At 46.0% G+C, this 27,397-nt stretch overlaps 1 protein-coding gene and 1 long non-coding RNA gene across 2 annotated transcripts in view; one reads left to right on the top strand and one right to left on the bottom strand.

Annotated features, from left to right (window-relative positions):
* Positions 1 to 25,619, bottom strand: part of ANKH (ANKH inorganic pyrophosphate transport regulator) — a 105,563-nt gene extending 79,944 nt beyond the window's left edge. Inside the window, exon 1 of the mRNA XM_040586223.1 lies at positions 23,883 to 25,619. Within this exon, the coding sequence (XP_040442157.1) occupies positions 23,883 to 23,978 (96 nt within the window). The 5' untranslated portion in view covers positions 23,979 to 25,619. The remainder of the gene's footprint in view (positions 1 to 23,882) is intronic.
* LOC121084583 lies at positions 23,962 to 27,108 on the top strand. Its single transcript, XR_005826808.1, has 2 exons — positions 23,962 to 24,074; positions 25,659 to 27,108. It is a non-coding gene; the product is annotated as an uncharacterized LOC121084583 (long non-coding RNA).
* The last annotated feature ends 289 nt before the right edge of the window (positions 27,109 to 27,397 follow it).

Genomic DNA, 27,397 nt, shown 5'->3' on the forward strand with positions numbered 1-27,397 from the left:
TGTGGTAGAGAAATGGGGAAGGGAGGTATTTTAACTTCACATATTACTGCGTGAGTTTTCACTTTAGTTTGAATGAGCCCTTCAACAGTATCACCAGGTGCTGGACAACGGCTCCAGAGCTAGCTCGTTGTACCAGGTTTGGTATGGCACGCCCGTAGTGATCTCCGCAGCATCAGATGCACAGCTCCCAGGCTCCACGGGAGCCTCCGTGACTCCTGCCACCGCAAGACCGTCAGGACCAAGTGCCTGCTACTGAACTACCACATCCACAGCAGGCCATCTGTTTTCAAGGTGACACATTTTCTTGATTCACTTCGTTTCTTCAGTTCAAAAACACCAACTTGAATTTTGGCACAGGGCAGTTCTCACTGTTTCAGTGAAAAGCAGGAGGTTGGCTGTCACAAACCATAAAGTGAAACTTGAGGGGAAAAAGGAGGAAGCAAGATTCATCTCCCTGGGCACATTCCAAATACCTTGTTTATATTCTGCCTTTTAAAGTCCACTGCTGTTGTCAGATACAGCCCCGTTCTGCTAGCAGCAGCCACAAATACAAAACGGCCTAGAGTTCAAAGCAGGAAAAAATCAATGCACAGATTGCATTTTACCACACATACACAGCGATGGCTGAATTTGCTTCTACCTAACAGCCTGCAGCTCAAGGACAGTGTTTACGAGTTTGTATTTATTTTTAGATCAGGTAAGCATTCACTGAACAGGGAGGAAGAAACTGAGCAAAGTAGCAAGTGACTTGCATGGTACAACCCCATGTATTAGACACAACAGGTGAAATGGTGACAGTCACTAACAGTTAAGAAGAATCTGAAAGCAGAGTTCTTAATTGTGACAAATGTTCAGCACTAAATTACAATTTTGTTTACAGCACTTCTGTCCCTAACATTTGCTTTCTCAGCTCATGACTTAACAAATAAACCAATTATTTAAGCAAAAATTAGTTTTAACACTGTGCTTTTTCCCTGCAAGAAAGTAGCTGCAGGGGGCTGTGCTGTCACTATGTCCTCATTTGTCCCTGCTCCCCAGTCCACAGGTGATCTCAGGTCTGGCTTGGTTAGCTGCACACATGCTGAAGTTGCCAGAGATAGCTGTGGGACACAGGTGAGAGCAAGAGCTGGATGTTTACCCTTAGAGGTTGCCGGTGGTGGCTGGGGAAGGGAAGGAAAGGAACTTCAGTGCTGTTTGAGTAAGAGGTCCCAAGATCTGGCAAAGCGGGGGTGGGGGTGGTGTGCTGGTTTTGGCTGAGGTAGGTTAATTTTCCTCATAGCAGCGAGTATGGGGCTACGTTTTGGATTTGTGCTGGAAGCAGTGCTGACAACACAGAGATGATTTGGTTATGGCTGAAGCAGTGCTCACACACAGCCAAGGAATTTTCTGCTCCTCACCCCACCCCGCTACCAAGTAGGCTGGGGGTGCACGAGAAGTTGGGAGGGGGCACAGCTGAGACAGCTGACCCCAAGTGACCAAAGGGATATTCCACACCATATGACATCACGCTTAGCAATATAAAACTGCGGGGAGAAGCAAGGGGAGGATGTTTGCTGTGATACTGTTTTGTCTTCCCAAGTAACTTACACGTGACGTAGCCCTGCCTCCCTGGGGATGGCCGAACACCTGCCTGCTGATGGGAAGTGCTGAATTCCTTGTTTTGCTTTGCTTGTGTGTGTGGCTTTTGCCTTACCTATTAAACTGTCTTTATCTCAACCCATGAGTTTTCTCACCTTTACCCTTCTGATTCCCTCCCCCATTCCTCTGCAGGGGGGGGGTCAGCAGTTGTGCGGTGCTTAGTTGCCAGCTGGGGTTAAACCACAACAGGTGGCTTTTGGCGCCCAACGTGGGGCTCAAAGGGTTTGAGATAACAACAGATTTGATTAGAATGTGCTAGATCAAATTTATAGCTGTTATTGCTGTTCAGCTATTAATTGGCAGGCTTCTATGCTTGCCATGGGGCTTGCTTGCCTTACTGTGTATTAGAGTCTAGTGCTCGTTAGTGGCTGCTTTTTGCTTTCGGTGCTTGCTGCACTGCTGCACTGCTTATCATCTCCCTGTGCTCTGCCTGGGAACATTTTGATAACGGCAATGGTGATGCACCTACAGTGGCAGACGGCCAGGGCATGGCTGCTGTTTCTGTGCTGCTGTACTGGACAGGCTGTAAGCCTAGAGTAAACTCAAGTCAAAGGGACTGCGACCTGTGGATGAGTCCATGTGGGAGCAGGACACCCCAAAGCATCTGTGGCTGTGGATAAATCCATGCCAGAGCAGTTACATCTGTGGCCATGGTCACATCTGTACCACAGCAGGTATACCTCTGAAGGGACTGTGGCCCAAGGACAAGTCCATGTTGGAGAAGGTACACCTCGAAGCATCTGTGGCTGTGAAAAAGTCTCTGCTGCAGCAGGTACACCCTGAAGCATCAGTGGCTGTACCTGAGGTTATGCTGGAGCCTCAAAGCATGTGGCAATAGATAGGCCCACGACAAAGCAGGTACAACCCTGGAAGGACTGCAGGCATAGGTAAGGCCATGTTGGAGCAGGCTTACTTCTGAAGGGACTGCAACTGCGGTCAAGGCCATGCTGGAGCAGGTAGATCTCTGAAGGCATTGTGTCCCATGGATAAGGTCACACTGGAACACGGGCACCTCAAAGCGACTGTAGCTGTGGATAAGTCTATGTTGCAGAAGGTACATCCCTGAAGAGACTATGGCTCATAGATAAGGCTCTACTTGGAGTAGGTACCAACCTAAGGGACTGCAGTCTGTCAGTAAGTCCAAGCTGGAGCAAGGGTAACGGGAGGAGTTCATCACAATGTTAAACCCTGTGATCTGGTCTAAAGGGACCGGGGTGGCAACTGTAATGGAAATACCTTTAAATTGTTGTAACCTGGTATTTGAGTTGCATATTATGGGGATTACTATAGCAGGAACCCCTTGCTGCTAGCCAGGCTAGAAGCAAGGGGAGGAGTTCATTGCAATGTTAAACCCTGTGACCTGGCCCAAAGACACCAGGGGTGGAGACTGTAATGGATACACCTTTACATTGTTTTAACCCATGATTTGAGCTGCATGTTACAAGAATTACTGCAGCAGGAACCACCCAAAACAGTGGAGGACAAGTCTTACAAGAAGCAGTGCAAACGCAGCAGCAACATGACCTGAGCCGGCTTTGGTGCCCAGTAACTCCATGCAACACACCACCTCTCTTGTCCGCAGTGACCACCGTAACAGTGGAGCCCAAATCCATGGACTAAATGAACTCGGTGGACATTCTATAGACTTTTGCGGACATTTTATGGGTATTTTACAGGGTAGTCCGTAGGAAAAGGGATTGATATTTGTGTATTATATCAAAGGATGGGAAGAGGGGTGGTGATTATTGAGGATGTATTGGAAAATGTGAGGCTGGATCATGACATGAATGGCATGGGATAAGGTATATAGAATGTGCTGGTTTTGGCTGAGGTAGGTTAATTTTTTCATAGTAGCGAGTATGGGGCTACGTTTTGGATTTGTGCTGGAAACAGTGTTGATAACACAGGGATGATTTGGTTATGGCTGAGCAGTGCTTAAACAGTGTGGCTTTTGCCTTTCCTAGTAAACTGTCTTTATCTCAACCCACGAGTTTTCTCACCTTTACCCTTCTGATTCTCTCCCGCATCCCACCACCGGGAGTGAGTGATCAGCTAGTGAAAGGCTGAAACAGGCTCCCTAAATGTAGATGAATCACGTAAATAAACTTGTACTGTGGTGGATTTTCCCCTTTTTATTTATATTTTTTTCCTTTTTTTTTTTTTTTTTGAGTATGACTGTACATTTGTACAGGTTTGTATCATCTTAGCATTTGCAACTTTTTTCTCTAATTGTTTTTTCTGAAACATGATACTACAAATGATGCTGCTTGCTCTCCACAGCTGTTGTATAGCCTTCCCAGTTTTGAGCTGTCTGAGGTTTCTTCACTACCTGTTGGGGAATTTGGCTAGCCTAATGCTGTTTTCTGTCCCTGCTATTAGTTTTATAAATAAAATAGAGATAATAAGATATCAAAATATTGCTTCTTTGTTCATCTTCAAAACAGAAGTGAAATCTGTTGGCTGTAGCTTCAGAGCAGCCCGTTACACAGCTCTAACTGGCATTCCTCCTTTTTTAAACCGTGTTAAGAATAGGTATAGTCAGCTGTATATGTTGTTGCTCTTCTGTAAGTAATATAAACATTTATCTGTATAGAAAATTGTGGAAAACAGAACTATTCATGTAGAGTAGTTCTCAATTTAGTGTTTCAAACAGAAACTACGTGCTTGCCTGAATCACTGACTTAAGTTTCGTTTTCACAGAACTAACATAATGAGAGGTCAGCTTTACCTGAGCTTTACTCCCAGAAAACATCTCACGCTTCTGTACAGCGAGAATCAACTTTTTGCTTGTTCAGGTCTGAGCTTGTTCTTCTCAGCAGCTACCATTCAGCTTTGCCAGTGGGCAAAAATTACTTTCCATGGAGGCATCACAGACAACACTCCTTGGGTACCCAGCGAATGCACGGGCAGTGGTTTTTTCATCTCTTCTGGGAGCCTGCATCTTACTATAACAATATTAATGTTTTCTTCTCAGAAGTACCCTTCAGTTACAAATAAAGACCAGGCTATTGGAGCAGTAAAAGAAAAGACCATCTTTTGCCTCATTTTGTCAGTTTTATTAAAATCTGTGTGAGATTTGGCTACTGCTTTCCACAACTGGCATCCTGCAGCCTCATTAGGATTATCTGTCAAAAGTTCGTAAGTAAAGATGCTTTCTCCCACATTCCTGCTGTCACTTTTTCTGTCAATGATGACTGCCATCTACCTTCTCCTTCATTGCTGACTTCTTGGTCTATGGCAAACAAGTCCTGCCGATACAGTTAGTACAAAACAAAGGTATTTTCAAGGCAGTAATACAATAACAAGTGTTTCAACTACTAAATTCTCTATTCTTTCCTCTCTTTCTCTTCTGAAACACCATTAACACGCAATAAACAACAGTGATTTCAGTGCCACGTTACTGGAAGCAAAAGAAGCTGAATCATGTTATATGAATAAGCAGATACCCTTACTTTTACAACAGCACAAACTTCTGATAGAAGCTGTGCAATTATTAGAGCCACCAGCTTTGACGTTACAAGAGAAACTGCAAGGGCACAGGTGGTGTCATTCCCTGTAGATAAAAAACTGGTGGACCTTCATCTTAAATCCACATTGGTCTGACGGGTTAACAGACTGCTGTTTGAAGCCTTGCGTTTGTTCCTCTCTCCTGATCTTTTATTTTATTGTCTGAGTAAAGGGAGATTTGCTTATTGGCATATCCCAGGCTCCTGAGGTTTTTTTCTGCTTTTTACATAGTACGTTCTTTGTCCAGAAAGCAAAGCAATGTGATGACTATAGCTTTTGTTCCAAGGTCTGGGCTGAGTTTTGGACCATTAAGACTCTTTCCAATTGTAAGATCTCGTTCCCTCAGGCTTTTTATGTAATGGGTGATAAAGAAGTTGGAAAGCAATTTTATTGCCTCTTTTTCTTAAAGGCTTTCCTTTTCATCCTTGACAGTGGTAACAGGACCTTTACCGCTGATGCTATTGGGTTTCTCCTGAGTGTCTTATTCTTTGGTGTCATTAACAAGATAAGTTATCCTTTCTTAAATCTCCTCCTCCTGTTCACTTTCAAGGGTCATGTTTTTGCATGGCTTCAGTGTTATTGTGCAGAAAGTTCCCACTGAGCATATGGAAACTCTACAGGCCGTCTTGGATTAGGACTGCATTTATTGGTCATGGATCTTCAGGTATCTCTTCTGTGGGTATCAGATATTACAGACAGCCAAAAACTTCCAGTGAGCCAAAAAGAACTGGAGCCACTTTTATGTCATGTGATATTTCTCTTCTTTCTTTTTCCCAGACTTAAGTCTCTCTATTTTCAGTTTGGAAACCCACCATTGTGCCTGATATTCATGTTCCCAGTGAGGATTATTTCTGATGACTTCACAGTTTCACAATGACACCCAGCAACAGCTGACATCTCTCTGCACAGGCTGCAGCAATTTCTATTTCCAGACTATCTTTATTCTGCTTAGTTAACAATGACACAGCAAATTTCTAATTCACTACCAACAGTGAATGAAAAAGATCAGTTTTTTTAAAAAGATTGGGTAAGAAAAAAAATCACTTTTCCACTTTCAAAGAACACTTCTACCTACCTATGGCTACAGCAAACACAATGACTATTCAAGCAGTGAACACATTCAGGGAAATGCCAAATCTGCACCTATTTTCCTATGCATTAGTTTAGCAATGAAGAGTGACCATTAGAGATGAAAAGGGAATAGCTATGCTGCAGAAAGATTTCAACCTTTCCGAGTCTATGACATAAGTATAAACACATCCACCACTTTATCTGTGAAAGAATGAACTCTGCCTTGATTAAAAAAGAAGAAAAAAGGGTCAACAGCCTTTATAAAGGCCAGAGGATTCACCTCTCTGCATGTATGGCAGTGGCAGTGAGACAAATCTTTTGCCTCCCGCTCTTGCTGGCCATCCCTCCTCTGCATGGCTGAACAAGGAGTAAGGCCAGCTGATGGCTGCAGGTCAAAGTAGGTATGACACACCTCATGGTCTGGCCATTTGCTTCCATCTGCTGTCAGCAGACTAATCATACTGTGCTCAATCAGCTCTTGGACTCTCGTGCATACATGGTGTAACTAAAAAGAACGTAGCAGCCCCCAAGTTGAAAAAAATTCCTTCTTCCCTCAACTTCAGCTCAACCAGATGAAAATGCTTAACCTCTCAGACACAGAAGTAAGCCTCTCACGTTTTAGTATTTGCTCTCCTTACAGGATGGATGTTCTAGTCACATCATGAAAACATTTTAAAAACACATTTTTAATTAACTAGAGCAACACAAATATGGCTTCTTAGTCACCATATTTATGCAAAGGCCAACAAATTTAATGCCCACACTTCCATAATGCCGTATTTCTGAAGGTAGCATGTCTTATGAAACTTGTGATAGATTTTTTCTTTTAATATCTCATTACCGTAATGATGGTTGCTTTGCTTTCAGCAGGCTAATTCAACCTAATTCAAACGGATGGAAATACACAGATTGAGACTTTCAAACAGGAGTTAAGCTTTTCTCTCCCAGCGCTCTCAGTGCAGCCTGGGTGCTTCCATCTCTGGCATACTTTTGGCAGTCTTGTCTTTTACTAAGAATACGCTACAGCAACAACGTTTAAAACGATTTTCAAATCACAGTGCCAGCCTGTTATCTGGAACTCTGGAAGAAGACGTAAGCATTGAGAAAATGGGAAGGTATTTTGTGTTTTGAGATTGTCCTAAATCAGGGTCAATGGCAACGACAAAACAAGCACTGATGCTTGACTCTGATTTATCATTAGCATGCAAAACAGAAAAAATGAACAGATAAGCTGTCCTGTGAAGAGCAATAAAAGGGCATTGCCAAACCCTTCCAAACTGTGTTTAACATATTACCATTGAAAGCACTTCTTTATGAACCTGAATATACATTCCCTTCCCTCACTATATTTTTCCTCATTCGATTGAGCAAGCTCCATCCCCAAGCTCATCCTTCTTCTGTCCCGTCCCCCGCCCCCTGCTCATTCTGCTGGAGCAGAAAATGAACAGAGCTTCGTTTGTTCGCTGGTGCCAGCAGCAGCAGCAGCAGCAGCAGCAATGTCAGCCCCGCAGAAGCTGCCGCCCTGCCTCTGTGGCACTGGGTGAGGGGACACCTCATGTTTTGGGGAACTGTGCATCCCAATCCACTGCTGTTCCTCTGGGAGAACAGGGGTTGTGGAGGCCTCAAGTAAGCAATGATGTTGTTCTTTTAAAAAAAAAGAAAGCAAGAATCAAAGATAGGTATTTTAGAATGACAGCATGTTCAGAGAGATAAAAAAATTAGCCATGAGAAGAGAAAGCATTCAGAATTAGGGCTTAAACAGCAACAGCAAGTTCTCTTAGGTAATCACTAGACAATGTAAGCTGAAGTCAAAGCATCCTGCAGCTCCACTCAGAGCCTCTCATTCCTTTTTGTGTGTATATGAGATATACATATTCAAAATAACAGTTGTCTGTACCAAGTTCTACTTTCTTCCCATCACAGAGGTAAATGGAAACAACTTTCAAGGGCGTAGGCTCTGGTCCTTTGCTGTGCTCCAGGCACACATACAATAGCATGACTTTCATTAACACAATTTTAAAAACAAGTAGTACAGCTTTCCTGTCCTTGCTCTTTCCAGTGCCTCATTCTTCTGGTAGCCTGGAGCCTTCCTCATTTCCAAGCGCTTAAAAACACTCGTTGTCTGTTTACAGTCAGATGTTGCTACCCAATGTGCTCTTGTTTGCAGGAGGGCTAACATCTTCCCTTATCTCCTTACAAAGAACAACCTTATTCACGATCTACCCACCTTCGCCGGGATACAGAAATCAAAATCTTTCAGTTTCTCCTTGTCAGACAGGACGATAAAACAAATGGAGAAACTAAAAGCTGGGGTTTCTTTTGCCTGATCTTTTGAACAAGCTTGAATTGACTTGCCTTAGGTATGTATGGCCAGAACTGAGCAAACTATCCCAGGTGAAATTTCACTTAGGGCATTTATTATCTCTACTGGGAGACAGGTCATCAGATAAATCATCCAAGATCTCTTATCTTCTCATCTTTATGTCACCCTCATGTATTCCATATTATTCTCTCTGCCCCCCCCCAGAAAACAGGAACTCTTTGTGTTAATATTTCAGGCAGCCATTCATATTTGTTAGGAGACAACTCTGCTTTGGTAAATTTAAGAGATTTGCAATCTAAACTCATGAGAGTGCTAGGCAAGCCAAAAGCTGTCTGCTGCTGAAGCTGTTATTTCACGAGCTTGTTTATTCAGAATAATTTCTCCTAGCTGCATGTTTTGTTTCTTCCCGTCATAAAGTCAGCTTGTTGCTTCCTTACTCTCCTCCATCCTCTGCTTTATTTTTTTCTTCATTATCAACTGCTGTAGAAACACTATCAGGAATTTCTGTAAGGTGGGGAAGATTTTCAAAGAATCTGAAGATCAATGTTGGCTCAGCACAAGTTTATTTTAGAGCATGTGATGGGTCTGGCTCACAAAGTGCTATTCATACCATCCATCCCGGATTTGGAACAAGCCTTCCAGTTTAGTTATGACCTAGAAATGTCTGAAGCCAAATTATATATAGCAATTTGGAAGTATTTATAATGTTAAGAATGGTTATAAACATCTTCAAAGTCTCTCAAGTGATGCACAGGTTCGCAATAGACATGTTTCTGTCTGAAGCCTACAGTGAACACCTGAGTTCATAATGCCTGGACCTCTGCGCACAAGGCATTCATGCCCATGTACAAGTGACTGAGCTTGACGTGCCTCTCCCAGGTTTCCTCAAAGGATTTCTTTGCAAAAACACACCAAAGAGCAGAAGTACTCTCTGATTCAAAAGAGATTTAGCTGAGATTAGATTCTTTCAGCACTCCAACATCTTTATCTCTGACCTTGCAGGTAAGAAAACATCACTGGTCAGCTACAGCAATGAGACCTATAAGGCAGGATGAACAGGCATGTGAGGAATGCAAGCAATGCCATTCTCGCCTGCGATCCAGAAATTGGCTTTAAGACTTAGCGAGAGAATAATCACCCTGACCTTCGTTTGCAACATCTTAAAAAAAACCACCAGTGAGGGCAGCAGGCATTTACCACGTGTCATCAGACGCCAGCACGCAGGGAGAAAAATTTCACTGCTTCTACACAGCATCGTGCTGAGCAGGAATTCAGAACAAGGCACTGGCGTGAGGACGAGAGGGAGCCACAGGTCACCGGCAGTGGCAGAGCAGTCACAGCCATGTCCCGCCAGCACTGCAACACGCCTGGTCCTAAAGAAAAAGTATCTGAACCAGCCTGACCCAGAGCTGACCTGACACGGTGGGATGTGAAAGGAGGAACAGAGACAGCTGGGTAGCACGTTCCCTGGTACCACAACTGCATGTCTGGAGGAAGAAGAAGAGGCAAGTACGGACGCTTTGCTAGATAAAGTCTTGCAGCTTTACAAAGCTCACATTCTTCACTTGAAGCCTGGCTGCCTCTTAAGAGATAAATACCTGTGCATAAGCTTAACCCAGGCCTGAATGTAAAGCCCACAAACATCAGAAAGATTTCTAGTTAAGCTTTTCCCTTGCTGAACCGGGCCTCTTGTTTGCAAGGAAGGAATCTGCTGGGGCCAGGCGGTGGGCACCTTGCTGTCATGATTGCGGTGGGCTGCTTGCCTGCAAACAGCTTTGGGATGTGCTCTGGAGGCAGCCCCTGGACAGGCACAGAAAAGGAGAAGTAGAGAAGACAGAAGGGAAGCAGATCTTTGAAGATTACAGACTACTCTGGAGAAAAGAAAGGACTGCAAATGGGTGGCAGGGTGACAAGGAGCAGGCAGGGAAGGAGGGTCAGGAGCTGTCCAGGGCCACAAACCACTGCAGCGGCATGGGAAGCCCCAACCCAGGGCTGAAACCAAAAAAATCCTCAGTTTTAAACAAGTACGTATAAACAAAGTGCCAAAAAAAAAGACAGTAAGAGATGACATTTATGATGCTCAATCCTTTTGGGTTCAGCTTGGCAGGCTGCAGACGCCAGACTGTTGCTTATGGTGCTGCATCGCAGCACCACGGCGTGCTGCCATGCAGGCATTCAGTGGAAGGAAAGTGAAGGATTGAATTGTGCGCTGCTCCCCATTTTTATATCCTGTTTCTCTCCTTCTCAATGGGATGTTGTCGTTCTTTCACAAAGGGATCACAAAACAAAGGGGTATACACAGAAGATTAGAGGTTACAGAATCTTACCTGGCCAAAACAGAAAAAAGAAAAGTGAAGAGGTATTTGATGCTAAATGTCACAAGACTATAGAGGCACTATTCTTTACAGAGCACAAATGAGAGACACTCATGCTTGTAGTTGCCTTTGACACCAACTCCCAGAAGCTGCAATAATAACCTCTTGCAAAACGGCTACTAATCCTTTTTTGTAACCGCTCCAAGCTGTCTGTGCATCCCTCACCACTATGCTGTGTCAACAGCAAACTGAAGCAGTGCTTAGGGTCCCTAATGCTATAAGCATGTTAAAAATAAAAAAAAAAAATAGTAATTCAAATATCCTTTGTTCTTCTGGCCGTACACATAACTACCTCCCTGTCCAGCCAATTTGCTTATATCTTGCCATAGCAGACCCTACTGAGCTCTCAAGAGATAAGGCAAACTCATCTAGAAATCACTGTATTCATATCTAATGGTTTCAGGTGCTGCTACTATTCTTATCTGCTCTTGAAAAAAGGTCAAGGATATTAGTAAGTCATGTTTCTTCCTCCATTTATTTCTACAGTTCAGCGCAGGTTATCCTGTGTCGCCACTGGATGAGTATTGCTTTAACATTCTTCTTGGTGCTGGTCACAGAGAACCTGATTGCCTTCTCGTTAAGCTAAATTTACACTGGCACGCCTCCTTTGTATACTCTAGACTTCCAGCGGGACAAAGGAGGAAAAAATACCTAGTTTGTTACTTAGCCAGGTATCAGTGATGAAATTACGGCCCTGCAGCCACTGTGTCTGTAAGCATCTCAGCCTTTCTAGTGTGAGGAAAAGCTTTCATGACCCGAGAGGCACTTGCTGGACAGTGGGACTTCTGGGATGTGCTGGTACTTCCAAAGCCAAAGCTGTCAGGCTCTACCCTTTCAGGCAGCTTCCCTCTTGACCTAACCCCTCTCTCTTACCACTCATTTCCCCTTTCAAATCAGCGGATGCACACAGAATACAAACAGTCTTCACATCTGCAGATTACTGCAAGCACAAGCAAACCCTTGGCGCTCAAGTCACAAATATGTAACTTAACATGAGGTTTTCTTCACGAAGTCCCGAGGCAATGATTGTGCCTTTGCTAGCTATTTTCTCCTTAGTGATGCAACCACCCACAATGCGGTAAGAGCTTGCAGCTGACAAAAAAGGCATGCTGCAATTTTGAAAATCTAGCCCACAACTATACCGGCCTTTTCCGGACAGCGATTCAAAGCTCACCAACAGGTCAAGCCTACAGTAAGAAAATGTCAAGCAGGTTACCTGCTGTGATTTCTCATAAATTTATTAAAGAGAGAAATGTTGGCCTCTGCACAGTATTAGTAGAATAAAAACACACTACTTACACATTAGATCCAGAAGGCACTGCTGACGAAAGCTCTTCCCAAGACTATTATAATGCTGGAGCATGTCCTAACCAGTAGACCATTGACTGAATCTCAGAACACTCATATAAGAACAAGACTGTGAATGCTAAAAGGTCGTCATGCTTTCATGCTTTGAAATGAAACACTCTGAAGCAAAATGACTGCCTGCAAAAGTATATAAAGAACAGTGATGCAGTGATGAGGGGTGCTCTCAAGGTCACATTGTGTACAGATGAAAACCATGTACAACGCCACTGATTCAAAAATAAAACAGCATTTGCACATGCGACCACTGTAATAGCATGTAACCAGAGGCAACTTAAACTGTGACACATCAGGCGCACGTGCGATTACCTAAGCAGCCCTATGCACACCTCTTGCCCTTATTTCCTTAACCATTTTGCTTTGCATAGAAGCCAGTAAGTAATCCAAGACTGTACATTAGCACCACTCAGTGTATAATTCTTCTATAAAGGCAATCTCCTGCTCACAACACAGTATGTACACGTGCATGTGTATGACAGAAGTACCTGAAAAATGTATCTATCTGTGGCAAACAGAAACCTTTTTGTGGACGACTACCTTTGGTGTCTTGAGGAGCTGAAAAATGTTTTGTGGTTTGGAGTTTCTTTCTCTTCCAAAGCACACGCTTAAGATCGTGAAGTTGTTATGTTCCAACATAAATACAGGGGAAGCTGACAGTGCTGTCATACTGAGTTTGGAGCCCCACATTACCAGTTGTTTTATACTACTGAAGTGCAGAAAAGAAACAGCAGACACGTCCCTGTGACTGTACAAAACCAAGGACAGCCAGGGTTATTTTGACAGGCTTCAAAAAACTATGAACAAGACAGGGCAAAAAATCAAAATTTCATGAAGAGGATGTTCCAGATACTCAGATTGGAAGATTTATTCCCCACCACCTCAGGCCACGCAAATAGGGAAGACCAGCAACCCTTCCAAGTACATCACCTGGTATGTCCACTTCTGCTGGGCAGAGCTGGTGGCAGGTTTGAAGCCACCTCCTTAACTGACCTCTTGGGCTCAGCGGGTTGCAAATAATCCTAATGTTCAAAGTCATCTCCAAAATCCCATGGTGGGGGAGGAAGTGGGATGGACTGATGGAGTAAGTTACCAAAGCAAATAACAGGACAAGGGTGAAATAGATGGGCTCCCTGGTAGCAATTAGGGTGAGGAGCTGCCACTGCAGGCTCCAGCCTGGTGACAAAGCCACACAGATGTCTGCATAACTAAACCGCTCCAGCACCCACAACCAAGCAAATCAAAGGACCTGCAGAACTGAATTAGAAAGACAGTAAGGGTGCAGGGCTGGGCAGGCATTGCACAGTACCACAGAACCTGCAACGTCCCCTGTGCTTGTTGAGTTTTTTCTCGCGGCAGCTGTGCCTTTAAGCCCTTCAAGAAACTCAGCAAGCCTCCAAGTTTAAAATCAGAGCTAAGATCTCGCATACTTCCAGACTGAGAACATCTCAAAACTCCACTTCTCTCATACTGGAAAGGTCCCCGTATTTTTTGGTACAGTCATTTTGTTTGGATTTGTTGTGCTCAGCTCTGCTGGGGAGACCCCAGCGGTGCATATTGCTCACCCAGGCAGCAAGGGGCACGCCACTTCCACTGCACACTTCTGCAAGGAACAAGACAGGGGTTCACAGTCGGTATGTCTATTGGTAGCTCCGGTTTCTCTCCCTAGCAAGTGCTCTGTACGCTGCATCTGGGAGGTGTCGTGTGAAAGAGTGCTGTAAGAAAACTCTATCATGATCAGTAATCCTTGATAATAGAAATTCTGCACCTCTTGAGATCCAGTTTTTGTGTATTTTACCTTAGTGTGTACAATTTCATAGGAAGAGGCCACACTAACAGCCCGTAACTACATGACCCTTCTGGACTGCACTGAGTATCTTTGAGGAGTGTCTGGTTCCCAAGCTGCCTGTCTCCCTCACCAGGAGACGTGGTCTTCAGGTTTGACCCACCATATCCAGCATTTTACAGTGACCACAGCACTCTTTGCTCTTGGTGACGCACTGAATTTGAGCCTACATAACATGCCATCACCACCACCACCCAACACCGTCCAAAGCACAGCGCTCTTCATGCCACATTTTAGAAGGAACTGATGTGTGAAGGGAACAAGTCCTGCTTTTTACTTGTAAAATGATCTGGTGAACTTTTCAGTCTAAATTGTGTGCAGCTCCCCCAGTTTCTCTCAGTGCTCCTCGCTACGTTCTCCCCATGGCAGTGACCTAGCTAATCCTGTCTCCTCTCCTTCATAACCACACTGTGGTTCATACAACCGTAGATGGTTACTGAATTCCCTTTTTTTGTCCAAGCTATAAATGCTTCGTTTCTATAATCCTTCCTCCTACCTAACTCACATTTCCCCCCCCTCTCACCTGAACCAAAAATGTGAACCGTCTTCCTGCCCTGTAATGCCGCTAACTATTAATTTTCTTTTCAAATGGGCTAAATGCTTTTTAATTGGTAACACGCTGACAGAGGAAATGGTAACGATGGACTTGTGCGGGAGCCTGCCTTTCATCTGCAGGACGGCAGATTTGAGATCAAAGGCTGCCAAGTTCTTGGAGCAGGTCGGTATGCTGCGGCAAGGAAAGTGTTTGCAATGAGGAGGGACCTGCTGGAGGTGGATCAGAGCTACCTCACCGTGGCTGGCCATGGCTGCAGGAACTGCAGCTGCTGCTTGCTGACAGGGAGGTTATAAAAATAAGATACTGTTCGCCGATACGCAACAGAATGAAGGAGACGTAACGCGGTGTAAGTAACAAATGAACAGGAAAAACAGCCCAATAAAATCTAAACATAAATCCTGTATTTTCAAAGAAGAGGATGGCAAACACCACAATTAAAAGAAACAAGGGAAGAACAGTGGGTGCCGTGCAGTTATGCCCTTTATACATACACACACTGCCTGTCTGACTAGAAGAAGGAAAAAAAAATCAGTCCAGGCTGGCACGTGCACGCCTGCTTTGGCCAGGGTAGGTGGTGAAAGCTGTGCAGGCACACAGTTCAAAGGCCAGCACGTGAAAGCTCAGGTATGGCCTGCATCCGACTTCATTCACTAATTTAAGTACAAAACACAGGCAAGAAGGCCAGAAGACAGACCACCTCCTAGCCAAAAGCCTTCCAAATTATCTGTCAGCAAATGTGCTGGCACATGCTTTGGTGAGGTGAGCTTTCAGCCCCACAGAACCCTCTGCTTTAAGGAATATTTACAAGGAGTAGGAGACAGGTAACTAAAAAAATATGTAAACATAAATAAGCTCTCCAGCTTGTACAGATGTGAATTTTCTCTGCATCTCCACTGGAAAATTTTCTGAGCTCTGCAAATTGAAAAAGGTCGGAAACAACTGCCTTAGCAATCCAACAGCACTGCAAAAAAAAGCTATGTGAAGCAAATCACTTGAAAATAAGTTGCGTCTTGCAGTTTGTTTGCTTCCCACGCTAAAAGCTGAACTCTTGCTGAACTACTACATCAGTAAAGCAAACTGAGCATTCTGGACAACAGTGACCACCCTTTCTCCAACAGTAACACTCCTGCCAAATCAGAAACAGTGACTTTTTTGCATCATCTTGAGGAAAAACAACTCCCAGAAGCTGCAGTAATAACCTCTTGCAAACAGCTACTAATGAATTGGCACTTGAGACTTCATGCCACTGCAGCACTTATTTTTTAATAAACTGGTCTTAACTCTCCAGTATTTTTCCTTTGTCCTTTCCTAGAATGCTCTTGAAAAGGCTACAGAAATCAACTGTGGTTTTGCAAATAAAAATGCTGCACTTCAGCCCTCTTTGGAAAAAAACGCGTGTTTACACCTGCAATTATTCTTAGTTAATGTTTCATGCAGGCACTTTTATTCTGCACTACATCAAAAAGGAATTAATCAAGAAAAACTGCATATGCGGACATACTCCAAAGCAAGGTAGCAAAGTTCTGTGGGAATTCTGAAAGAGAAACAATATCATAGAGGAGACAGAAGACAGGAGAACAGCAGAGCTTTACTGTTTCAGACACCAAAGTTCATGGGTCATTTAGGTCTCCTGTTCTTACAGTGGTTCTTTTTTAATTCCCTGGCTAATGGTTATCTGAAAAGGCAGCAGCAGTGTCTAAAACCATAGCTACAGCAATACCATGTCAGTAGAAAATCAAGCAAGCAGAAGGAAGTGTAATCTGATGATCTAATTGCATATTAACACTCCTGTTTCCCTCTCCCCCAAATCCACAGGTTTCCCAAGTACAAATAGGATGAGGCACCAATAGTTAGTTAGATTAGTTTGTTGAAATCTAAGCTCATGACAAATTTTCCATAATTTTTTCTAAGAAACACATGTTCTGATATGCCATTTTCACTGGAACTGAGCTCAGCAGTAATAGATATGTTACTTAAAAACATCACAGATTTCTCAAAGTAGCTACAAAGCAAAAGCTGTTTGGAATTGCTCAATTTTATGCATGGAGGTTTCTGCATGAGCTGGCAGATATATTTAAATTTTCTATTTATACAGCAACTTACATCCATGTTTTACAAACATGAAGGACTAAACTTTGTAAATGCCTTGTGAAACACATCACTACTTTAGAACCGACAAAACTCACATAAAGAAAGAGACAAATTTCTTGCCTACGATCAAGATGGGAAGTCAATTAACAGCTAGAATCTGCACTTTCAGAGCTGGAGCCTTGCATACATGCCTTCTTTGCATATAAAAAGTCACTTGTCTTCAAATGGTCATAAGATTGGTCATGTCATCTAAGCCTCTGTATAAAACCACATTCTCTGTGCAGCAGCAAAATGATCGAAGATTAAAGATAAATCAGTTCAGACCGAATCAAATGCGAAGAGAGATCAGCTTTCTGGGTTTTGTGAAAATGAAACCAAAAGAAAAATGAACAAAACGCCCCCTGAAACAAATCAAATGGTCTGTTGAACCCAAACCCGAAAGTTTTACTTTGGGGATTTCTCTCCATGAAGCAGAAAGTGGTTCAAACCCCTCTCAGAACTTCAGTTTTCAACCCATGTTTTAACATAGGCTCAGGATATTTTTATCCCTTCTTTCTGATGCTGTCTTAGTCTACTACATTTTTCACTGGCACGGAAGAGAACCCAATTCTCCCGTCTCTGAAATACCCACCAGAAGTATTTGGCCACCCCATAATGCTTTTTCAGTGAATATCCAGTGATATTGTGACTGGAGTATCTCCAGAGAAGGCTCTCCACCCCAGAGACTAGGACTTGGGACTGCTTGGCAAAGTGGTAAACGTACACAGGTCTCCCACTCCATCGGTTACTCTTCTGGTAGGGAGAATTGTTTCTAGCCCACAGACCTGAAAGTTTTACTTTCCAGCAACCTGGTGGGCAAATATCTGAATTCACAGGTTTGGGATGAATTAAACTACTTCAGAAACAAGTAAGTGGCTAGTTGGTGCTGCAAGGGGTTGTTTCTCCCTCCCTCCCTCCTTGGAAACAGGCTCTCTGCAGCTATCCAGCTAGCCAACTGCTTCAGCATGCTTCACGGGTAGCATCAAGTACAAAACCTCCCAGTTCTTAACAGTGAAGGGTATGAAAAGTCCGGAGAAGTCCTCAGAGCCAAGGTGACACAGCCATGGGAGGTGGGAAGCAATGTGAACGGGAAGCAGGGAACCGGAGGGTTTTATGAAGAAAGGAGAGGGTAGGATGAAAAAGGAGAAGGTACTGACAAATGAAGCATAACACAGCTCCTAGCTGTAGATTATGTATTTTACACTATGGCGACATGGAGCACTGCAGGGGATGGACACCTTGTTTGTAGGTTCATTCTCATAATTTCTAGTATCATCTGCAGTCTTCAGCGGTGACAGCCCCACTGCTCTCCATAACCTGTTCATTTGGTACCTTATGTGCTATAAAATGCAAATACATATTGTTTTAGCTGCGAGGAGTATGTGCCTCTGTTCTCCTTGCTGTGAAACTCCACCAAATGCTCTGCATGACCGGTGAATGCAATGCCTGGTATCTAACGCGCGCTGCAACTAATGTAGACATATAAGCCTAATTAATCACTCGTGTAGTCCCAAGAATCGTCTGTGTGGTCTACAGACCACTTAGCACTGGCTTGAAAACCTCCAGTGCTTGGCAGACGACTATTTAGGAGTTAAGGCTGTAGGGCTCAGGCTGGCATGCAAAAGTAAGGAGAGCTGCGCTGCTTGGAAGAACCTCTCTGAATTCAGTACTGAGGTACAAATTCTGAAAATTACTGCTTCAGGTGTGTGTGGTTTGGGTTTTGATCCTTCATACAAGGTCTCTCACTTGGATTTTCTCACTCCAAACAGGGAAGTTAGATGCACTTCACCGATCTTCCCTAGCCACAAGACTATTTGGCTTGTGAATCCTGCAGGAGAAATGAATTCCTTCAAAATGTTACCATGGAAAACTAAAAAAAAATATAATAATAATAAAAAAATTAAAAATATTCTGTTCATAGTATACTCTGTAGATGTTTGCTTCTTCAACACAAGTTCATCTAAAATTAATTTAAAATGCTGTGTAGTTCACATTAATTTTAAAAAATAGGGCATTTCCATCACCGTACCCTACTAATACTATGTTTGTGGTAATAACACAGTCATGGTCTACACCAGTTATAAGACCTTATTAGCTTTCTTGTTTATATGGTATTTAAGTCCTACGTGATTTAAATGAGTCCCTGACCTCTCACAACAGCACTAACAGGAGTACTTTGCACTCATATAGCACCTTTCATCTCGCGGCGCTTCTGACACATGAATTTTCCTTACACCCCTGTGACACACAGGTAGGTGCCTAGGCACACTTCAAAGGCAGGGGAACGGTGCCACAGAAAGGTTACACAACTTGGCCCACATCCCCGGTGAACAGCTGGGAATGTGACCTCTCCCATTGCTTGTTCTGAATGTCCAGACAATAACACCTACCCCAAAAACGAGCTTCAGAAAGCATCAATCAGAATGTTTAACCCCCTACTAAGTTTGCAAATGGCATGGGCAGACAATAAGCTCACTAATTCTTTTTGATACATTATTCATGACTTGTTCTCCTTTTCTGGCAACACTTTTTTTTATTAAGCAAAACCAGAAAACATTCAAATACAAGAAAAAAAGTTTGTTTTTCAAGCAATTATTGCAGAATAACTCAGAATCCAAAATGTTTAGCGCTTCCTTTACAGCTCGCCTATTTGATCCCAACCACTACTCTATGCGCGATGTACGGCCATTTTTCTGCAGGACCAGAGCTTGTGAGTGACCTCAAGAGAAAGCGGCAGCAGGACTCTGCTTGCTCAATTTTAGTTTCCAAGGCCCCACAAGCCACTGAACAACATTACGTCTGTATACTTAACAGTTACGTTGGCACGTAAAACTGCCCAACCAACAGCAAAGGCCAGCAATTGAAAGACATGATTCAGGGGCTGGGTATGTGATAGCCAGAAAAAAAAAAACCTCCCACTGTTGCCGCTGATAATTGAGGGGCTACTGCAGACAGGCCCCGAGTTCAATATATTGCTCTCTGCCTGGCCTTGTGAGCAGCAGAGAGTTACCAGTGACATTTGCAAAATGTATTTAACACTGCCTAGGGCTGGTTCTGCGCTCCTGAGAAAGTTACTGAACTAACGCGCACCTCAGTCTTCTCCCTTTACGCTAAGGCTAATGCAAATGTACACATACATTACAAATCAGGCCACCACAACGTATGTGAGCAGCTCTGAAACTGTTAAAAAGAAAACTGATGTGGGTGGTGACACAAAGGGTAACGGTGGTATTATTTACTGAGTGAGTTGTTTGAGGTTGTGTTGTGCTCCACCACACAGGAGCAGTTTATTTCCATGCAAGTACATCCAACAGCATTTTTCACAGGAGCTGGGATTTTTTAATGCAAACTCTGCCCCCCAACAGCTAAGCTCTAACTAAAACACTAATTATTGTGAATCTCAGGATAAGATGCTGAGAGTCGAATGCTCTCACCAGCAGACTGCAAAGGGAGAATCTCTCTTCTGGCGGTGTTAAGCTCTTGGGATGAAGAAGCTCTGTTGTGTATATTCGTGTGTGTGTGCATATAGCTAGGGAAAAATAATTGAATACATGCATGCACACACACACACTCACACACAGACACGTATTTGTGTGGAGAAGGAACGTTCAGCCAAAATATTTAGGACTATATTCTTGAAGGCCTTATGCTAAGAAAAAAGCTATATAGTATTTTATTTCATAAAAGCTATGTAGTACTGTAAATAAATTGTAAGGGAAACCGGTTGCAGAAGTAAATCATGGAAAGTTAGAAATGGTTTATTTCTCAAATCTTCTGGGAACTTACCTGTCTATGCATCAAGAGTACATTTTTAGGGGTGGGGTGGTGTCAGGTCTTTGTCTAAGAAGATTTCATGAGGTGAACTGATGAGGTTAGCTCACTAGATTGGAGTAACTCTCTAATATAGCCTTGTCCTAAAGCGTTAGTGGATTAGGATCCAAGGGTCAACAGGAGGCTCTTCACCGGCTATAGCAGCTCTGGAAGTGACTGCAGAAGCTCAGCTTATTAGTTCTTATGAGCGTTGCTCCAGCACTTTTTACTTCCTACAAAGTAAACACACTTGTCATAGCAAACATCTTGTATGGGGCAATGGTATGGGCCAGTCATGAACTATGTTCTGGAAATATTCTCTAACCTTACTATAAATTTCCCTTGAAGTAGCAAGAAATTTAGAGACAGCCACATATCAAGGACCTGGCAATTTCCTAGTGATGTTTACCATTGAATGAAACTATTCAACACCCAGAAAATCCTCTCAAGGTAAAAAGAAAGAAAGAAAGAAAAAAAAAGAGTGAGAGTCTCTTTGTTTCTCACTTTTCAGTATCAGGTACCTTATGGTACTAGGTTTTGTTAAAAAGGCTCTGCTTTGAACATTCTGCTTCCAAATACTCTCCTCGCCTGACAGAACAATGTATGAACATGACACATCAAAAAGATTTATGACTTACAGCATTTCTTAGACATCTTTTCTTCCCTGGTCAGGCAAGGTCCGTTCTCTCCCTAATTATTTACAGTCATCTCTCACTTCTGACCTATAGTTCTGATGTCTCTTTTACAGTATTGTCCAGAGCGGGTAACATTACTTCATGCAAATTTTACTTCCCTTATCATTCTTAGAAATCTTTTTTTATCTGCCACATACATTCACAGAAGGAGGTATGGCAGCCTATTCAGAGCTGGCACACCCATTCTATGTTGCTTCAATTCAGCCCTGTCATTAAAATTATTACAATTTTGTAGAGCAGAAAGGTGACTGGCTCAGCCAGTCAGCATATTTCCAGCCACAGGAGCGCAACAGTAATGTCCTATAAGCATAAAAAAGTTCATTTATTATATACAGGAAAATAAAATCCCTGTCCTTTTTTCTGTAAGAGGATCTCTTCAGACCTGGAGTAACCTCGTCCCTGCCTCAGTTTCCTGATTACCAGGCAGGTTAAGTCTCTTGCTAGGCTGGTACAAAAAACATCCTTCCAGCTTCCACTCCTGAGCTGGGGTTTTCTGCAGGAGTCTCCTTGCTCGCTAGATTTCTCCCTTTTCAATTAAACACCTCCTCAGGCTGCCATCTGAGACAGGGGATAACTCCAACTCTCCTGGACGGCCAATCCCATGACAGCTATCAAATAAAACACATTTTCTGACATATTTTGTCCCTAACACTGTCAAAGTTGCTTAGATAAGTGCTTACATGTATCATCCACATGTTAACATCCCTACCGTGCCACCAGTACCCAGCCAGCCAGAAGGCCCTCACTTATAAAGCTGTAACCTCTTGCTTGCTAATTTTTGAAATCCTGGTCCAGAGCACACTGAAGCCAGGGGGCTGTTTATTATGGGTTGACATTGATTTTGAATCAAGCTAACCTTGTATGAAGCAAATTGTACACATGCACCTGTCTCAGTTTGCTGAGAGAACTGCTTTCAATTTGACTTCTGCTGTATGTTATTAACGTGGTACAGTTATTAGCATTTAAATCACCTTTTCCCTTGTCATTTCTATCTCTAGTTCCCCCCCTCCCCAAGTACAATTTATAGAACACTGAGTTAGCAGGAAAGTATGTAGTCGTTAGACAAGGATGGAATTGCATTTTTTAGTATCGTGGTTTATTTAAATTTGAAAGACAAGGAAGCAAAATGCGATTAACAGACACAGGCGTGACAAACATTTTATTAATGTTAGCTATTTTTTTTCCCACTGTAATATTTTTCCTATCACTTTCTTTACAAACGGTGAAGGTACCCACTAATTTTCTGGTAGATTTGCTCAAGGAGCATGGGAACAAGTGCCTATCCTGCTTAGAAAACAGGAGCTTCTCAGCAAAACGGAGCGACTCAGGACAAGGATAAAAGCTATTTGAGGTGCAATACTTGACGTGGCTGCCCAGCTTAACGCTTGTAAGTATTAGTGTATACTGTTCTACTAAAAATGTAATGATAGGCTCTATATAGTGCAGCCTGACATGAGACCTGGGCTCTACCTGTCATAAATACTGAAACAAGAGAGCAGGTATTTCCCCACCCCACAGTGCTGTAGCAAACAAGCACCCTGGGTGGAAAGCTGGGGCAGCGGAGGAATGAGTAAGTCAAGCACAAAACATGTTTTCAGTGCAAACGCAAGTGGGGATTAGGGGGGGCGAAGCAGCAGGGCTGCGTGCGAGGGAGCCGGCCGGCCCGTCAGGGCACGCCGGGGTGTTTTCTCGCTGCCCCGGCGCGGGGACAGCCTGAGGTCACCAGCCCCGCTGGAGAATTTGAGCACGGCCGAGCGCAGCGATCTGTTCACGGCTGGAGTGTGGCGGCAGCCGCTCCTCTCGCTGTGCCCCGACCTGCTGCCCTGTGCCCATCACCGCGGGCTGCCGGCTCACAACACACGGGCGGAGGAGGGGGCGCAGAGGCTCACCTGCCCGGAGCCCCCCGCGCTGCCGCCCTCCCACCGGGACAGCGGCGGCGGGGGCTGCTGGCGGCGGGGCGGGGGGGGGCCGAGCCGCTGCGGCAGCGGCAGCGGCAGCGGGAGCGGCAGCGGCGCGGGGCGGGGGGCGCGGGCGGGGGGGGCCGCGGCGGCCCTGGGCAGCGGGCGGCGGCAGCCGGGCCTGCCTCCCCGCGCCCCCCAGCTCGCCGGGTCCCGGGGCCGAGCCGGCCTCCGCCGCCGAGCGGCGCTGCACTGCGCTAGGGGCTGCTGCACCTGAGCAGCCGTGTCAGCGGGGGGAAACAACCAGCCCCCGGCGAGTGCATTATGTAATTTCAGATTATATAATCCTGAAATACAAGGACGGGGTGGGGGGGAGAGAAAAACCGACACCGACCCCGCCGACCCCCGCCCCGGGCGCCCAGCGGGGGTGCGGAGCAGCCCGCGCTCTCCAGCCGCCGGGGCACGCACGGCGGCACCGGCCGCCCGCCGCCCCAACAGCGCAGGGGCCGCCGTCCCCGCCCGCCGCGATGCGTCGGGGGAGGACGGCGGGGCCCGGCCCGGCACAGCCCGGTCCGCCTCCCCTTCTCTTCCCCGCGGAGGCTCCGAGCCCCGCCGGTACGGCCCTGCGGAAGGGCGGGCGAGGGTCACCCCCGGGGGAGGCGCTGCCTTACCTGCTCCCCGAAGTCGATCGCGATGTTGGTGATGCCGAGAGGGACCAGGAACCGGATCAGGGGCCAGTAGTTAGTGAGCGCTGGAAATTTCACCATAGTCCCAGCTGCGCGGTGACCCCCGGCGCATCTGCCGCGGCAGGAGACGGCGCGGGAGGACGGCGGGGGGGAAGGATGAAAGGGCAAAGGAGGAGGGTGCGTGCGTGTCCCTGTGCGTGTGTGCGAGCGGGGAGGGGGGTAGGGGGGGATAAGGGCGAGGGAGAGGAGCGGTGGAGCCCCCTAAAAATAAAGCAGCAGGGGGAGCGGGCGGGGGGCTGGTCCCTCCCTGCCCGGCGCGGCTCGGCCCTGGCGGGTGCTGGCTGGGCGGCGGGGCGCGCTGTGCTGCCGCCTTAGCAGGAGACCCGGCAGATCAAGTCCATCCCCGCCGCCCTCCTCCCACACAACAATGATCCGCCGCTGCCGCCGCCGCCGCCGCCGCCGGAAAAAAAAAGAGGAGGGACACCGCCGCCAGCCACTCGTGCGGGCAGCGCTGCCATCCTCGGGGCGCGGGGGCCAGGGGAAGGGCCGGGCCGGGGCCTCCCCCCCGCCTGACGCTCGCCGGCGGCGCCGCGCAGGAAAACACCGCCCTCCTCCCCGCCGCGGGGCCGGTGCAGGCCGCGGGGCCGCGGTGCGGGGCCGGCCGCCGGCGGAGGTCCCCGTGCGGGGCGAGGCCGGCGGCGGTGCGGCGGGGCCCGGCCGCTGGGCGCCGCTCCCCGGCGCGGGCTGCCGGAGCACGTGGGTTTGACACACGCTCGGCAGACGGGCCGGCGGGCGGCGGCGGCGGCGGCGGCGGGGGAAAGAGCGGCACCGAGCGGCTCCTCCTCACGCCGGAGCGGCCGCGCCGCGCCCCGAGGGGCCGAGGGGCGGCGGGGCCGAGGGGCGGCGGCCGGGCCGGGCCGGGCACCTGTCCGAGCCCCCCGCCCCGGGTCCCGCCGGGCGCCTGAGCGCCCCTCGCCCACCTGCGGCGGCCGGGGGCTCGGGCCTCGTGCAGGGGCGCTCGCGGAGCTGCAGCGGGGTGCGGGTCCTGAACGGGGCGCTAACCGAGATGTCTGACCCGCGGCTTGTCTTCTGCTCAAGCACCTGACATAAAGTGATGGCGAACGTTTGCCCGCGCAGCCTCTTCGCTCCTCCGGGTCCCTGCCGAGCCGCGGGCGAGGGAACGTGCTTGTGGCGCCGGGGCAGCGCGCAGGAGGCTCCCGCCGGCGGGGAGCGCTGGGGACCTTCGTACCCACGGCCCCGGCACCCGCGGGGCTCTGTCGGGCCGAGGGGTGGGGGGAGGAAGGGCAAGCAGCCCCTTTTTGAACGCGTTGCGGGAGTTTCTCAACGTTTTCAAACTCGCCGTGGGAGTTTCAGGGTTTTGTTGCAGCCGAGTTTCTCTGGTACGTGTAGGTCTGTGGTGTCACCTTCACCTTGCCACCTTCAAGGGGGGCTGACACGTAGTTCAGGAAGGTGGAAGCCCTGTGAGGAATCGGGTACTACCTGTGTCTGTTTCTGAGAGCAGCAGTGGATAGCGGAGGAGTGGCAGGCAGCCTTCCTCACCCAAAGACTCCTGTACTAAAACGCTCCTGTGACCAAGAGCCATTCCATGTATTTTGGAGAGTCAACGGGAGGTGAGGTCTGAAAATCCCAGACAGGCAGAGGACAGACTGTGGGGTGGGGTTGGAGTGGGAGAGCCCCTGGCTCCCAAGGTGACTGGGCAAGGTCAGCCCCAGCTCACTGGAGGTTTTTTCCCTCCTGCAGCTGGAGTTTGGCTCACCTAGTAGCCCTTAAGCTGGTACAAGCCTTCTTTGTGGGCACACAGGAGCAAACTCAAATGCTTACAGGACTGCAAACCTGCCTTCATCCTGTAGCTGACTTCAGATGCCATGGGCATGGTCTCCTGGGGATGATGGAGCAGAGCAGTGCAAGGCAGAAGAGGACAATGAACTGAGAAGAGGGAAGGAAGGCTTGTTTGTGAATGCCTAAGCGTGTCTTTGAATTAACAGCACTGAATTTTCATCACCCTAAGGAAGATCTAACCATCTCCAGATGGACCAGTGGTTGGTCCACTGGACAGCTTCACACCACATCCACAATGGGCAACATTCAGGTTCCAACCAACCAGACTGAAGTTGGACTGAAGCAAAAAATCTCATAAAGATGCAGGGGCCTTATGCCAGCTGCCTTGTTTTACTTGTTCGCTTGCATTGAGCTGGATTACCTGCCAATTTAGATACAGCCTGTGCGTATGCTTATGTGTAAGTTGTAGAAGATCTGCGTAGTAAGTCACTCTCTTTGAAGCAAGTCTCATGGCTTTTGATGACAAGGCTGGATATATTTCAAAGTGTTAATTCAATATTAATTTCTGTCTTCCTGAGACTGTATTTAGTTTTCGATAACTAATAGCCAGTAACTAATTTCCTCCCAATAGGACTGGATTTCACGGGGAGGGGGTGTGTGGAGGTGGGGGGGAGGTCATTCCTCCTTGTCATGGATCTGAGAACAACTTGTAGCTGAAATTATGCAAGAATATTACTTACAGCTCTGTATTTTTGCATATTTTCTTGGTGAAGTGTCACTATTTTGTGTCAGTTTAGAGGGATAATTTATTTTTTTTGTGGGAAAGAAACCTTTAGTGTTGTTCTTGAGTCAGAAAAGTAAAAGTGAAGCCCCAAAGCCACTTGTAAAGACACGGTTTTAACTTTCTATTTGAAATTTTCAGGTGGGTTCATGTTTGAGGGCTACCTCCTTTCACTCCTGGCAAAAACAAGCCACCACAAAATTTAAGCTTCCCGAATCAAAACATTTGGACATTGAGCATGTGGCTCACAGTGCTACCTATAAAGCATACATAGTGATTAATTACATTGTCAGAAAGTTATGTTCAGTCCTGGAAAAACTGAGACACGCGAGTAGTTTAATGGGGTAAAAGAGAAGCATACCCATGTAGGGATTTCTTATGTGTTCATAAGGTAGTTCATACTTTTGAACTCCAGTAGGTGAAGAATCAGGCCCCTTACATCTGTAATTAGTTTCCATCTGATTAACTTTTTCTCTTCCTGCTGCCCAAAGCAATAGCACAGTTTATTTTAAGAGCAGTTTACATTTTACTTCCTATCGTGTACTGGAATGTCTTGGGCAAACGTTAACCTAACTGATGCTCTCTTGAGTCCCCTGTATTAAAATCATTAAACTTACTTAATAAACTGTAGGCTATGCTTTAGATTTGTCTGTTTGCTTCCCATTCATGTCTTCTGTTTATGGAATGAATGTAGTTCTTGTGTGCTGCTTTTTCAACCCAGGTCATATTTTCTCCATGAATTCCTTACAGAAACAAAATTATGTTTGGAACCACAGAACAAGAATGGTTTCTCACATCTTGAAGTCAGTAGTTTGCTCAGCTGATGAGCTGAGGAAATAGGTCATTTTAGCTGTCTTGGGCAAAAAGCAGTGATTAGTAATCATTTCCTTTCTAGCATATTTTCTGTTATACTACATTT

This window comes from Falco naumanni, chromosome 3 (assembly GCF_017639655.2).
Source record: "Falco naumanni isolate bFalNau1 chromosome 3, bFalNau1.pat, whole genome shotgun sequence".
In the NCBI taxonomy this organism is placed as follows: Eukaryota; Metazoa; Chordata; class Aves; order Falconiformes; family Falconidae; genus Falco; species Falco naumanni.